Source organism: Heloderma suspectum, chromosome 6, assembly GCF_057233095.1.
Source record: "Heloderma suspectum isolate Gila_16-S chromosome 6, 16-S_ref, whole genome shotgun sequence".
Taxonomy (NCBI): domain Eukaryota; kingdom Metazoa; phylum Chordata; class Lepidosauria; order Squamata; family Helodermatidae; genus Heloderma; species Heloderma suspectum.
The window spans coordinates 27,236,899-27,250,113 of record NC_139463.1 but is presented as its reverse complement, the minus strand read 5'-3'; the positions used below and the strand labels follow the sequence as shown (position 1 = coordinate 27,250,113).

General features: G+C 45.7%; 1 protein-coding gene across 1 annotated transcript in view; it reads right to left on the bottom strand.

The window, feature by feature from the left end:
* Nucleotides 1–5,113: 5,113 nt before the first annotated feature.
* Nucleotides 5,114–13,215, bottom strand: part of SLC18A1 (solute carrier family 18 member A1) — a 30,878-nt gene continuing 22,776 nt past the window's right edge. The window contains exons 10-15 of the mRNA XM_084808167.1: nt 12,942–13,020; nt 11,597–11,648; nt 9,061–9,124; nt 8,830–8,949; nt 6,060–6,193; nt 5,114–5,227 (exon numbers count right to left, since the gene is read on the bottom strand). Of these exons, the coding sequence (XP_084664293.1) occupies nt 5,114–5,227; nt 6,060–6,193; nt 8,830–8,949; nt 9,061–9,124; nt 11,597–11,648; nt 12,942–13,020 (563 nt within the window). The remainder of the gene's footprint in view (nt 5,228–6,059; nt 6,194–8,829; nt 8,950–9,060; nt 9,125–11,596; nt 11,649–12,941; nt 13,021–13,215) is intronic.

Genomic DNA, 13,215 nt, shown 5'->3' with positions numbered 1-13,215 from the left:
AAATCAGGGTTGGCAAACAGATTTGTGTGTGGGGGGGTGCTCTTAACTTCTCAGACATTTAGAAGCAGTTGTACAGCATGGAATGGTGATGAGGATGTGTGGAAAACAGAAATTTATTTGTGCACTTCACAACTGAAGTAATGCAATGACCATCTAAAGGAGGAGCCCCCTAAGGCCCTCCTCAGATCCAGGGCCTAAAATCACCTAGCTGCACCACTGTCCTCACTCTTTACTTGGAAGGATACTTACCTGGGAGTAAGCCCCATTGAACTCAAGAGGGCTTACTTCTAAGTAAACATGCATTGGATTGCACTGTAAATGACCCATGATGCCAATAAAACTGAGGCTGCAATCCTACTATCACATTTACCTAGGAGCAAGTCCTTCCATGTACAGGATTGCATAGAAACTATGGTATTTTACAGTGCAATCCAATGCATGTCTACTCAGCAGTAAGCCTCACTTCACTCACTTGGACTTAGTCCTGTGTCAGTATGCATAGGATGAAGCCTGAATAGATATTCCTTGAAATCACAATCCGCAGTGCATGTTAACCGCTCTGCCTATGGCTTATATTTTAAGGTGAAGAGTAGATTTAAATCTTTCCAGTTCTAAATATGTCTAAATTCTAATTTGAAATGACATCTACTTACCTTTTCTGCCCCTGAGCTTATCCTGTGGAGGAGCTGAGGTCTTAACATTTGAAATCAATATCATCCTTAGGAAAATGTAAATGAAATCAGCTAGAATGCAGCGATGGCAAACTCTCCTGGTCATGGGGTCATTGAATCATGATTGGGGGGGGGGTGTTGCTGGAGAACACTAACTGTTCCATTGCCATTTTGTGTTGCGTTGTCTCACAAGCACCTTGGTTTAAAAGGCTACATTTTGTCTGGGAAGGTGAGCAGGTAAGGATCTAGCAAACTAGGACAAAATACACTTTAAAGCCACTTTGATCACCATTCATTTTTCTCAATTCTATGCAAGGATGTTCTCATTAAAAAAAAAAAAGCCCATTCATTGGAGCGGGGAGAGAGAGCATGCAAGCAAACAAGAAAGCAGTTGGTGAGTCATGTGCCATCTGTGTGCCGGTCCTCTCTCAGATGTTTCTTCTTCTCCACATCCCTTTGGAAACCTGGCAACATGAGTCAGGGTCACCTGATGCCCTTCCCAGTCTCACGCCTTGACTGTGCCAAACAGAAATCGCAGCTGCTTTGGTGACAGAGACAGAGAGAGGCAGCCCGCCCTGACACTCACTGATGGTTTCTCAATTCCTCCTGGCGCAGATGTAATGGGAAGACTCTGAGCATGAACTTGCACGGAATACATGTGGGATGTATTTGATGGGCGGGGCGCAATGAAGCCTTCCAAGATTTCTCAACAGAAGAAGAGCTCTGCTGGATCAAACCAACGATCCATCTAGTCCAGCATCTAGGCAATAGCCCTCTCCTCTCATTGCTCTTTCCCCACCCACATGTGGTACTCAGAGAAATGCTGCCTCTGAACACACTGGTTCCATTTTTCCATCTTCCCCTCTATTTCCAGTGTTCAGGCATGAGTGTTGTTGCTTATGTGGCTAAAATGATGCCACCCATGCAAAAGAGGGAGATATACCAGCATAATCAGGGGAAATCCAAGGTTTGCAGAAGTACAAAGAATTTCTAGGGCAGGGTTGAGCAACTTCTGGGGGTTAGAGGGCCACATTGCCCGCCCTCCCCCAGGCCCCACTGAATTTCCCACTGAAATTTGGCAGTGCAGCAAAAAAAAAAGTGGCAATTTTGCTTGAAAACAAGGTGCACATAGCACACACATCTTATTTGGAAGAAAAATCATACTCCCTGGAGGCTGCATCCAAACAAGGTGTGGGTATAGCTGTATGAATGAAACACAGTGAATAGCACCATTCCACTCTGTAACATTTTGTTGCAGGCCCCTCTTGTCATGGCTAATAGTCACCGACAGATCTGTCCTCCATAAATTGGTCTAAATCCCTTTTAACCATACAATCCTGTGTGTGTCTATTCAAAAGTTAGACTCACTGGCCTGCTTTGCACATCACAACAAACAATTTTTTTTTTGTTTTTGTTTAACTAAACCTGGGTTGATGTGAGCGAATCAGGAGTGAGCGCGCCGATTCTCACCACCCAACCACTCCCGCTGAAGCTAGGTGGAGCTAAACAACCCAAGGACAGCCCATAATGTGCACACTCAATATCCTGGATTGTTGGGGGAAAAGCTACCCCAGAGTTGTAACCCATGGCTTACATGTCTCCCCAAACAGCCCAGAATACCCTGGTTCACACATCATGATCAACAACCAGGGACAGAGCATCCCTGGATTATTTAGTGGGGCCTGCATGCAGCAGGAGCAATTGGGCAGTGAGATCCAGCAGCCTTGCTCCTTTCTGCTTTGTTCACAAAAGCCCAGTTTAAAAAAAAACAAAACCTGGGATGTTGTGACATGCAAACAAGGTCAGTGTGTTAGACCCAGTGAATTCAGTAGGATTTGTTCCTTCAGACTCATAGAATCATCAGGTTAGAAAGGGCTTACAAGGCCATCAAGTCCAACCCCCTGCTCAGTGCAGGAAGTCTGATTCTCAGGTGGTCTCCCATCCAAGTAATAACCAGGGCTGACCCTGCTTAGCTTCCGAGATCAGACGAGATCAACCCAAGCAGATGTGATGTACTTCCCATTGAAGTGGGCACAGAACTGCTGCATAAAGCTATCTGAGCCAGTGGCCTCCACCACCACACCATCTTGGGCCAGTGAATTCCATAACATTATGTGTCGTGTGAAGACATGCTGCCTGTTGCCTGTCCTCAACCTGCTGCCCATCAGTTTCATTTTGGGAGCTGAGGTTATCATAGCCACATTCAGGGACAGTATCCCTCTATCTCAAGGGTGGGCAAAATGTGACCCATAGGCTGTATGCGGCCCCCACTGTGCTGCTGAATTCAGTGGCAACAGCAAACACGTAAACAAACCAGCGTGTTAAGAAAATATGGCAGTTTTAGAACTACAGAGTGCTAAATTCAGCTTATTCTGGAGCCACATTTTAGTGCTCTGTGGGGTCAAAGTTAGCTTCAGAACAAGCAAAATTTGACCTGTTTTGCACTCCATAGCAATTTGCCACTGAAATTCAGTGGCAAAAGAGCTATTTTTCCCCTCGGGCCCCTCACAGAGTGTGGGGCACTCCAGAGAGTATAGACCAGAGGGGCAGGGGGAATCGCCCATGGACCCCCAGAAGTTGTCCACCTCTCTATCTACCCTCTCCACATCATTAGTTAGTCAAATGCCTCTTTAAAGCTATCCAGGCCAATAGCGATCACCACGACATCCAGTGGCAGCAATTTCCAGACAGTTATAATTCATTGTGGGGAGAAGTCCTTCCTTTTGTCTGTCCTAAATCCCCTGTGCATGTTGGACTGGATGATTCCAAGCTCTAGTACTATGAGAGAGAGAGAGAAAAACTTCTCTCTTATCTATCCACATCCTCCTCCATAATTCAGAAGGAACATTCTTCCTACCCAAATCTCCCATCCCCAATGTTTCTGCCAAAAATAGCGGATGAAGTCTTGAGGAATTGAGTGAACATAAAAACAACAGATCAAAGGCATATCTCAGCTCTTCATATGTTTTGGACTACAGTTCCCATAAGCCCCAGCCATTATGACCAGTGATCGGGAATGATGGGAGTTGTAGTTCAAAGCATCTGGAAGACAGCAAGTTGGGGAAGCCTGGCCCACCAAGTCTAGCATTCTGTTCCCACAATGGCCAACCAGATGTCTATGGAAAGCCCACAAGCAGGACATGAGTGCAGTAGCATCTTCCCACTCATGTTCCCCAGCAACTCATACTGAGAGGCCTACAGGCATATGATGAATCATACAGCACAGAAAGATGTCCTTCCTGTACCAGCCTTTCAGGTAGATGATGATACTTTGCTACCTTGGCCTAAGCCACAGATAGTTCACTATCTTTATTGAGAAGGGTGGAGATCTGATTCCAAGAAGCTACAGCAAAATCCCAACACTGGGAAGGTTAAAAACTGTGAGGGGAAAGCTTTGTGGAGACCCTCCAACTAGAATCATAAGTACTCTGAATATCCACCAAACTACAACCTTTGATAAGAGTTAACACAGTGTAATCTGACCAAGGAGTGGGTGATGCATTGGGAGGAAGTTGATTTCCAGCAAGACCCATCTTCTTTGCCAGTGAGATGCAGAGAGGTTGCTAATGTGAAATAGCAGAAGAAGCAGATTAGCTACATCTTAAAGTGAGAAGTCCTGGATTTCAGTAAAATACCACAGCAGGGGTATTGCTAGGCACTTAAAAGATTTGGGGCCAAGGCCCACAGGGCACAAATTGGCATAAAATCTGCATGTGCTAATTTATATCTATGTCTGCACATTTAGAAATCATTATCTGAATTTATTTAAAGCCAGCCAATTTATCTTCCAAATAATCTCGAATGAAATAAATTCTTCAATTAATTCGCACCCTGATCCAGATCATCCCAACCCGATGGAAAACATTTTCCCCCTAAGCTTAATTGCCATACAGGGGAAGATATGGGGTGTGTGGGTGCATGTGGGAAAGGGAGAGTTAAGCCTTCCCTCCCCATCTGCAATTCCCCTTGAAAATTGCCCCCTGCATGGAAATTAAGCTGGGGAAAAACCTTCCACTAGCACTAATAGGCAATCAGAGCTCTGTGGAATAGGTTTGGGGTCTGGGGCCCATGGGGAAAGCCTAGCAATGCCACTGCCATAGAGGCTTTAGTTGTTCAAAGAGATAAGAGAAAAGACCTCCGGAAATGAATAACAGAGAATTAACACTGGAATGCATTGGACAGCTCCTTCCGAATGATCGCAGGGAAGCATTTCTTAATTTCTGAATGGCTATTGGAATGTCTTAAAGCAAGGGTGATGGTTTGCCTACAGCACTCAAGGGACCATTCCCTAAGCCAATGCATGCCAATGGCCATCCTTTTTTATTCGTTTTAGTACATCCCGGCCCTAGGAACACTCCACTTGAGGATGGGAGGGGGCTGTACAGGCTTCCAAAATGCAAACTTTGATAGAGTCTCCTTCTATTTGTCATTCTCAATTCCTTCTATTCCTCAGTCTCAGCTTCTTCGTCACTGCTCTCTGTGAGTGGAAACTCCTGGAGAGCCTTCTGGGTGGTGTAGCTTTTCATCTGCATGGGGCACTCCTGGGTCAGAATTGCCTGGGGAAGTAGGATGATGGGAGAGGAGGTGAAACAGAAAGAACAGGTGTCATTGTCACAAAGAGCTGGTTAAGCTGGTTCGTACATCACAGGGCCAAATTGTGGGCTAATTATCCCACAATTTGCCAGGACACTCACCACTTCTTCCACTTTGCATAACAACCTACAAGTTCATAGCTGGCTGCGTGGCATGCAAGCCCAGACACTCTGGTTTGTTTATGGGTTAAACCCAGAGTTAACCTACTATTTGTTTTTAGGTTAATGCTGCATTGTTTAACCCATAAACAGCCCAGAGTGTCCAGGTTCGCACATCACCCAACATATGGGACATTCGTAGTTTATTCTTCAAACTGGAAATGGCTTGTCCGCTGCCCACATCCCTGGCAAATTGTGGGTTAATTAACCCACAATTTGCCCCTGTGATGTGCAAACCTGGTAAAAGACACACAGCAATAACATCGCACAATTTGTTCTCAAAAGACTTGCTTTGGGGCATAAAATGGCCTATGTCTGCTTGTCACTACCTGGCCAAAATAGCTTATTCTGATTCCAGATAATAGGGAGACAATCAGCATTCTTGCTGGCTGCCCTCAGCTTTAAAGTTCTTTCCTCTTGGATGATCACAAAAATCTGAGTCTGCATAGATTTTACCTGAGGGGAGGTGTCCCTCTTTGTCCCTTATTGTTTTATTATTTTTAGATGCCACCTTAGACATTTGATGAAAAGGTGGGGTAAAAAAACCCAACAGTTCAGTAAATAAATGAGAAATTTAGGAACCCTTTGCTTTCAGCTAGTTGACCCTCAGCACCACTATCACCAGGGATAAACTTACAATCTTCTCCTCTTTGGCTGGCGGGCTCCGTAGGAACCAACAGAGAGGAGCATATACAAAGTTGATCCCACCAATGATCACCATCAGCCAAGGAAAGCCAATGGCTCGCACGAGAGCCCCCCCTGTAGAGGGACCTGCAAGTAAAGAAGGGTATCAAAATACATCTTGGACTGTAGAAATGCCCGTAGTTAATTCAATGAACTAGGTGCAAATTTAGAAATACTTACAAGGATTTATTTAAATTTCACAGAATGCAAGGACGGCCAATTCATTTCTCAACCAAATAATCTCAAAATCAGTTCTTCAATTAATTTTTATCCTGCCCCAGATTATTCCAAACCAATGGAAAAAGTTATTTTTCTAAACTTAATTGCCTCACTCAGGGCCGGGGGGTGGGGGAGGGGGGAGGTTGCCACTTGTTAACCCTTCCCTCCTCAGCTGTAATCCCCCTTGAAAATTGCCCTCTGCACAGCAATTAAGCTAACGGGGGGGGGGGACTCCACTGGCACCAATGGACACTTTGGGCTCTGTGGGATAGATCCGGGATCCTAGGAAATAGATTTGGGGCTGGAGTCCCATGAGCCCAGGCCTAGCAACACCCCTGGTTGTAGTTCAAAACATCGGGAAGGCCCCAGGTTGCCTACAAATACACACACACACACTGATGGATGCTGTACACAGAAATCCTAAAAGTGACAAAATCATCCTGCAGCTGTGCCCAATGATGCAAGAGATCTCCCATTTTTTTTATTTTTTTTTTAAGTTAATAGAAGCCGTAGGGAGCAGGAAGGGAACATGGCATTGGGAGAGAGGTAGTTAACCCTTTCATGTCTACCATTTTCCTGATTGAATCCCCACCAGTATTACCTGCTATTTGCCCCATGGGGTAGAACATAAGGGCACCCTTTCTTTACCCTGGGGACGAAGAGCTGCTTTGGGTGTGTGGAAAGAATCCTTTAAGCTCATCCTGTTTTAGCACCACAGTCTGTATGCAGTGGATTGCAGCCTGTCAGCAGTTTGTTCTGAGAACTGCTAGGGAGCATGGATTCCTCCCGAGGGAGTCACAGCTCACAGCCTGTGCTGCGAGCTGATAAGCCTTGTACTCCATGCAGCAACTCAGCATCAGGCTGCTGGCACAGTCTCCCTACCCAGGGAGGGAACATCCAGCTACGTTCCAGGTAACAGACTGTGTGAATGCCTCCAAGGATGCACCTAGGCGAACATGGCTAGAGTTCTTTTTCAAATGTGATGTATTTCACTGTATAAAAGCCTGCCCCACTGAATGTTCGGGGCTCTCTGACCCTTTGCTGACAGAGTGCCTTGCTGGCTATGCAATAAAGCGCTTTTTGATCCTGGAGTCTGACTGTGTCTAGTGTGATCCATTGTCCAGCTAGACAACGAACATGTGAATGTGTTCTGCTCGTACCACAGGTGTAGGATGTGAGTAAAGAGTTTTTAAAAAGCATTTTTTCCAATGCCATTGTCTGGATCCACCAGGGTAGTGTGCAGGAGCTGCTGTTAGCATTAACACACACACACACAGCCAGCAGAAGTTCCTGTTCACAGGTCTCCCACATCGCATCTAGTTTAGTCCACAGGGCCAAATTGCTGTTAGTGCAAATACTCCTGATGCCATCTATGCATGGGTGAGGTGGACTGCACTTGCCTTTTCAGCATATTTTTCTCCATTCCATCCCATCCCCCGCATCCCATTTAAAACAAAACCTCTTTGTGCCTTTTTGCACAGTCTACTGTGCTCCAAAAACACACATTTCTCAGTTCTTGACATACAGACCTCATCTGTTCCCACAAGGCTGAAATTCTGTTGCAAAGAACATGGCTGTTTCAGAGGACTTAAGGCCACACTAGATGAGACACCAACCTTGCAGTTAGCGATTGTGGGATTGGATTTTTTAAAGTAAATTGTAGGTGCAGGAAGTGGAGGGGGGTGTCCATTCCAGATTGGGACTCTGACATGGAACTTGGTGTGTGTGTGTGTGTGTGTGTGTGCACGCGCGCACGCATGTGCATCCACGCACACGAGTGGGGGGGGCTTTAGCGCTCTGCAGATTGGGGGCCCATGCCTGCTTTTTGCACTGGAAAAAAAGCTTCCACTTGTTCTCATCCAGTTTGGCCCTTATCATGCCTGATTAAAAAAGAAAATGCTAAACTCTGACTTTGCATTGCTATTGAGATTGGTGTGTGGGCAACATTTAGACTTCTCTTCGTCTGATTCCCTCACCCAGAAACTGCCCCACCTATTTGTCACGCAGCCTCCGCACCTCTGTAGATCCCACAAGTCCACCTCTTTCAAACTCAAACGCTTACGCCCAGTATTGTAAATGCTAGCACAGGAAAGGGCAAGTTGTGGTCCACCAGATGTTTTGGCCTACAAATGCCATCAGCCTTAGCCAGCATAGCCAATGGTGAAGGATGATGGGAGTGGTAGGCCAAAACTTCCACAGGGCCACAAACTTCCCATCCCCATACTAGTGGGCAAGATCCTGACAGGATGGGTTGGACTGAGACTTAGTTATGCTTAGAGCAGACCCATTGAAATCAGTGGGATTTAAGGTAATCATGACTAACTTGCTCCATTTATTTCAGGGGGTCTACACTATTCATAACTAAGTCTGGATCCAACCCATATATGCGTTGCTCTACATTGCACATATCAGAATCTTTTAAAAATTAATAAGTGGGAATTAACAACACATGGATACAACAAATAGACAAAGCAATATCGTGGTAACGGAGCGCTAATCCACACCAATAGCAAAGCCCATGCAGAAGGCCACGTCGGCAATGGCGTAGACGCTGCCGTAGACAGAGGTGTGGCGAAGATCCACCAAGTATCCCATGATAGGCATCATCGAGGAATCCACCATACCTATCCCCAGAACAAAACAAACAAAAAATAGTGTAAGAAATAGTACTTCATCCTCCTGTGTTTCAAACCAAAAAGCTTTGTGCAGAAGTCAGAATTCTTCAGAAATCTTACCAAGGGCAAAACCAACCCCGCCATTTGGTCCAATGAGTCCATAAATATTTTGAGCCAGAGGGATCTATAGGGCAAAAGAAAGGAGATAGGGCTAAGGCCCAGGGGAGACAATAAAAACCAAAGCAGTAGTTCTTATTTGTTCTACAGACTTAACACAAGGGACAGGCCAGTACCTGTCCATTAAGTATACCCAATACCTTGGGTATCAGATTGCAGATCACTTCTCACTCAACCCTACATGACTATGCAGATACCAAATACTACATTTATCCAGTGACAAGCGAGCATGGATGTCCATCGCCGGGAAATCTGGTTCTTTTGGGGCTCGACCGAGTTCCATGCCTGGGATGACTCACTTTGCATCTGGGAGGCAAACTACAAGCTGTTCTCTGAACTATGGGATCTTTTTTGCACATGGGGGGGAGGTTCTGCAATTTGCACAAATTACAGCCAAATGTCCACAAATCACAGCTAAATTTGCTCAAATTACATAAATTTGGCTGAAATCTCCATACTCTGTACAAAGTCGGCCAGAATTTGTGCAAATATGGTAATCATTTGTGCAAATTTGTCCGAAATTTGTGCAAATTTGTCAAGGGCTCCTTGGAGGGCTCTCAGTCTAATCCAGTAGCCAAGTCCAGACACAGACAAAGGGATTCTTTTCAAAGCTTTATTCTTCTTTTACAACTTAACAGCTCTACAGGTAGCAACTAGATCTGAGCAGCAGCATCCCTATGCCCTAAGTTAGAACAGTTGGTCCCCGTTTGAAGGGCAATTACTGGCAGACCCCTGAATATAAGGACTAGGGAGAATCCCTCCCCTTTTCCCTTGGATCCTCTGGGCGCAACCGTTCTTTGAGCGCGAACCATTTGGCGCCGCTCTCTGCGTCTGCGCCACGCATCCCCCCCAGTCTGCTATCTGTGCTGAGTCACTCCCTGGACTGCTTTCTAAACTAGGAATGTGGGTGGGAGGAAGCTCTGCTCCGTCAGCTGTTGGTCCTGGGAAAAAAGGAACATGCTCCTCTCCCAAACGAGCGACTGCTCTTCTTCAGCATCAGAACTACTCTGGGATTCTATGGGCTCAGTGTCAACCCTGACAAAATTACACAAACTCCATCCCCTGCCCCAATGCACAAAATTCCCAGAAAATCTGTGAACTGGCTCGACTCGCTCCAGATCAAGTCGGGTGCTGCAGCAGGAATCTAAACAAAGTCTGGGGAGGCTAAGCTTAGGAACACTTGCTGAACTCCACCCCCACGAATGGAGTTCTCCAACATCCCTACAAGTGAGATCTGCAATAAAGTGTTGCAGTGTGGAGTCTTCCTGTTCAGGGTTCTAGCCAGCGATGCCCTCTTCATTCCATTCCTCCCCGGCAGACTTTCCATTTTCCTACCCCAATAGACACTCAGCATTCCACAATTCCATATTCCAAAACAGACAGTCAGTTTTCCCCCAGAGGAGGGACTGCAGCTCATGCTTTGCATGCAGGAAGTCCTAGGTTCAAGGAGGCAGATTAGGATCAGGGCAAGGGCACTGAATAACCAGGGCATGTATTTTAATCCTGATGAATGTTGTGCAAGCAGATAGTGAGACCTGCTGAAGATTTTGGTTTATACAAACTGCATCGCATCTAGACAGACTTCCTGGATGGAGAGATCTGGCCCAGACAATTTGGGTTTGGGCAATTCCCCCTCCCCACTCCATTCGCAAAGTGTCTATTCTCTTAAACTTTTCTGTCCTTCCACAGTAGCACACACCTTTGACTCATTGTCTGGATCATTTGGAACTTCTGCTCTTGAAGCACCACAGAATGGATCTGACGGAGTCCGTACATCCCTAATCCACACTCAAGAGAACTGAGTTCACTATTATTATATGAGATTTAGTAAATATTTCCAGAGTTCTGTATCTCTGCAAATACACGCAGGTTCTTACTTCAGATCACCTACAGCAAGCCCATTTCTTTTCAAATGCAAGTCTGAATTACAAATGAGCCCAGTTCAAACATCATGTCCCCAGTCCAACTCTACTTTGTTGTTGCAGTAGGGAATTAGATTGAGCTCTCCCTCCTCCTCTCCTCATGCATCTGGCTTCATCAAAGACTTTGTTAAACAACCATTTTCCCAGCATGTTTCCACAAAGCAGGATAGTGGTCGATAGTGCTTAAACCACATTTTCCCAGTTTGGATGTCACAGGAAACACTGATTTTACAAACCAGGAAGTCTCCTTTGAAGGAAGAGGAGGAGAAAATGCTCATGCTCATTGCTTGCTTCCCCCTCCAGCAAACCAGTGTCATTTAACTTTAGGGTTGTTTTTCTCTTGATTAGAGGATAATCCATAATCTGGCTTGAATCCATAGCATAGAAAGTTCTGAACTAAGATCCACACAGCCACCACCAAATCCTCCTTCTGGATTCCTGCCCCATTTGTAGCACAGCTGGCCGAAGTTAAGGCTAGAGATCTTTGCATTGTCTCCCACCCATAACTGACCTCTCTGGCCATGGGTCATAGAATACAGATCTGCCATCACACTCACGCAGAGAAGGCTGATTCCCACGACCAACATCCCAATCAGTGAACAGAGCCACCTGAAAATTAAAGGCAATGAGAGAGAATGAGGGATGGAGAGATCCCCAGGCATGGTCTGAAGATATACAGCGCAGCAAACTTGCTGAAGCTAAGCTGGTTAAATAAAACTGTCAACATCATAATGCCTTTATACAAATCTATATGATGCAACCACATCAGAATACTGTGTGCAGTTCAGATCACTGCATCTCAAAAAAGATATTGTAGAGCTGTAAAAAGGTGCAGAAAAGAAAAGGTGCAACCCAAATTATCAGGGGCTGGAGCCAGGGGAAGCCCAAGACATGTGGCTGCCTGAGGTGAAGGACAAGATGGCGCCCCCCTCCCATTCCATGTATAAAAGCCAACTGAACTGGCAGTTGAATTTTCCTTCAACATTGGTGATGGGACAGCATCCTCCACTGCACCTGAAGGCAGCACGCTAACTTAGAAAGCACACAGCAGGCTGCATGTCACACAGGTCTTTCCTCCAATACCTTGCTGCTGCCTCCCAGCATCTGCCGCCTGCTTCACTCTGCCTAATAGTAGGGCTGAGAAAAGGTTACAATGTTTGGGGCTATTTAGTTTAGAAAGAAGGCGGCGGGGCAGGGGGTGTTGATAGCTTTGTATAGAAGTATGCACGGTGTAGAGAAAGAGAACAGGGAGATGTTTTTCTCCCTCTCTCAGAATACCAGAACTCGGAATTATCCAAAGAAGCAGAATCACGGAAGATTCAGGCCGGATAAAAGGAAAGACATCTTCATACAATGCAGAGTTGAACTGTGAAATTTGCTACCACAAGATTTGATTATAGACACCTACTTAGATGGCTTTAAAAGGATATTAGACACATTTGTGGAGGATAAGGCTATCAATGGCTATTCTTAGTCATGATGGCTAAATGTTACCAGCAAGATCAGAGGCACCATGCCTCTGATCACCAGTCACTAGTGAACAATACCAGGAGAGGGCTATTGCCCTCCTGCCTGACTTATGGATTTCCCAGAGGCCTCTGATTGGCCAGCATGAGATACAAGATGCTCGCCTGCCTTTGCAACAGCGTGTGAAGCAGGATGCTGGACTAGACAGGCCTTTGGTCTGATCCAGCAGGGCTTTGCTTATGTTTAGGTCTGTGTCTGATCTTCATTTCAAGGGTCATATGAATTGAGCCATTGGATGGTTCCTCTTGTTGCCTCGGGCCTAGGTTATGGAGGAAGTGATCCCAAGCACCCCCCTCCTTTGAACATGCCACCAAAAGCTATAACGGCGGCCCACAGAATTTCAAGATTCAAACATATTTAGGTTCCTTCACTTACCGCCCCATTTTGTTGGCTAGTATCCCAAATAGGTTGGTACCAATCAGGTAAGACACACTGGCAGGCAGAAAAGCGACACCTGCAAAAACAGAGTAGCAGTAGCCTAAAAACAAAGGCACATCCAATTTGCTAGAAAGCCTCACAGGCTTCTGCTTAAAACCCCATCTCTTTCTCTCTCACACACGTACATGGAGACAGTTGCAAAAGACTGATCCTTTGACAAGGGATGATCAATACTGTTAAGCCAGTGCGTCTGCACTATAGATATGCACTG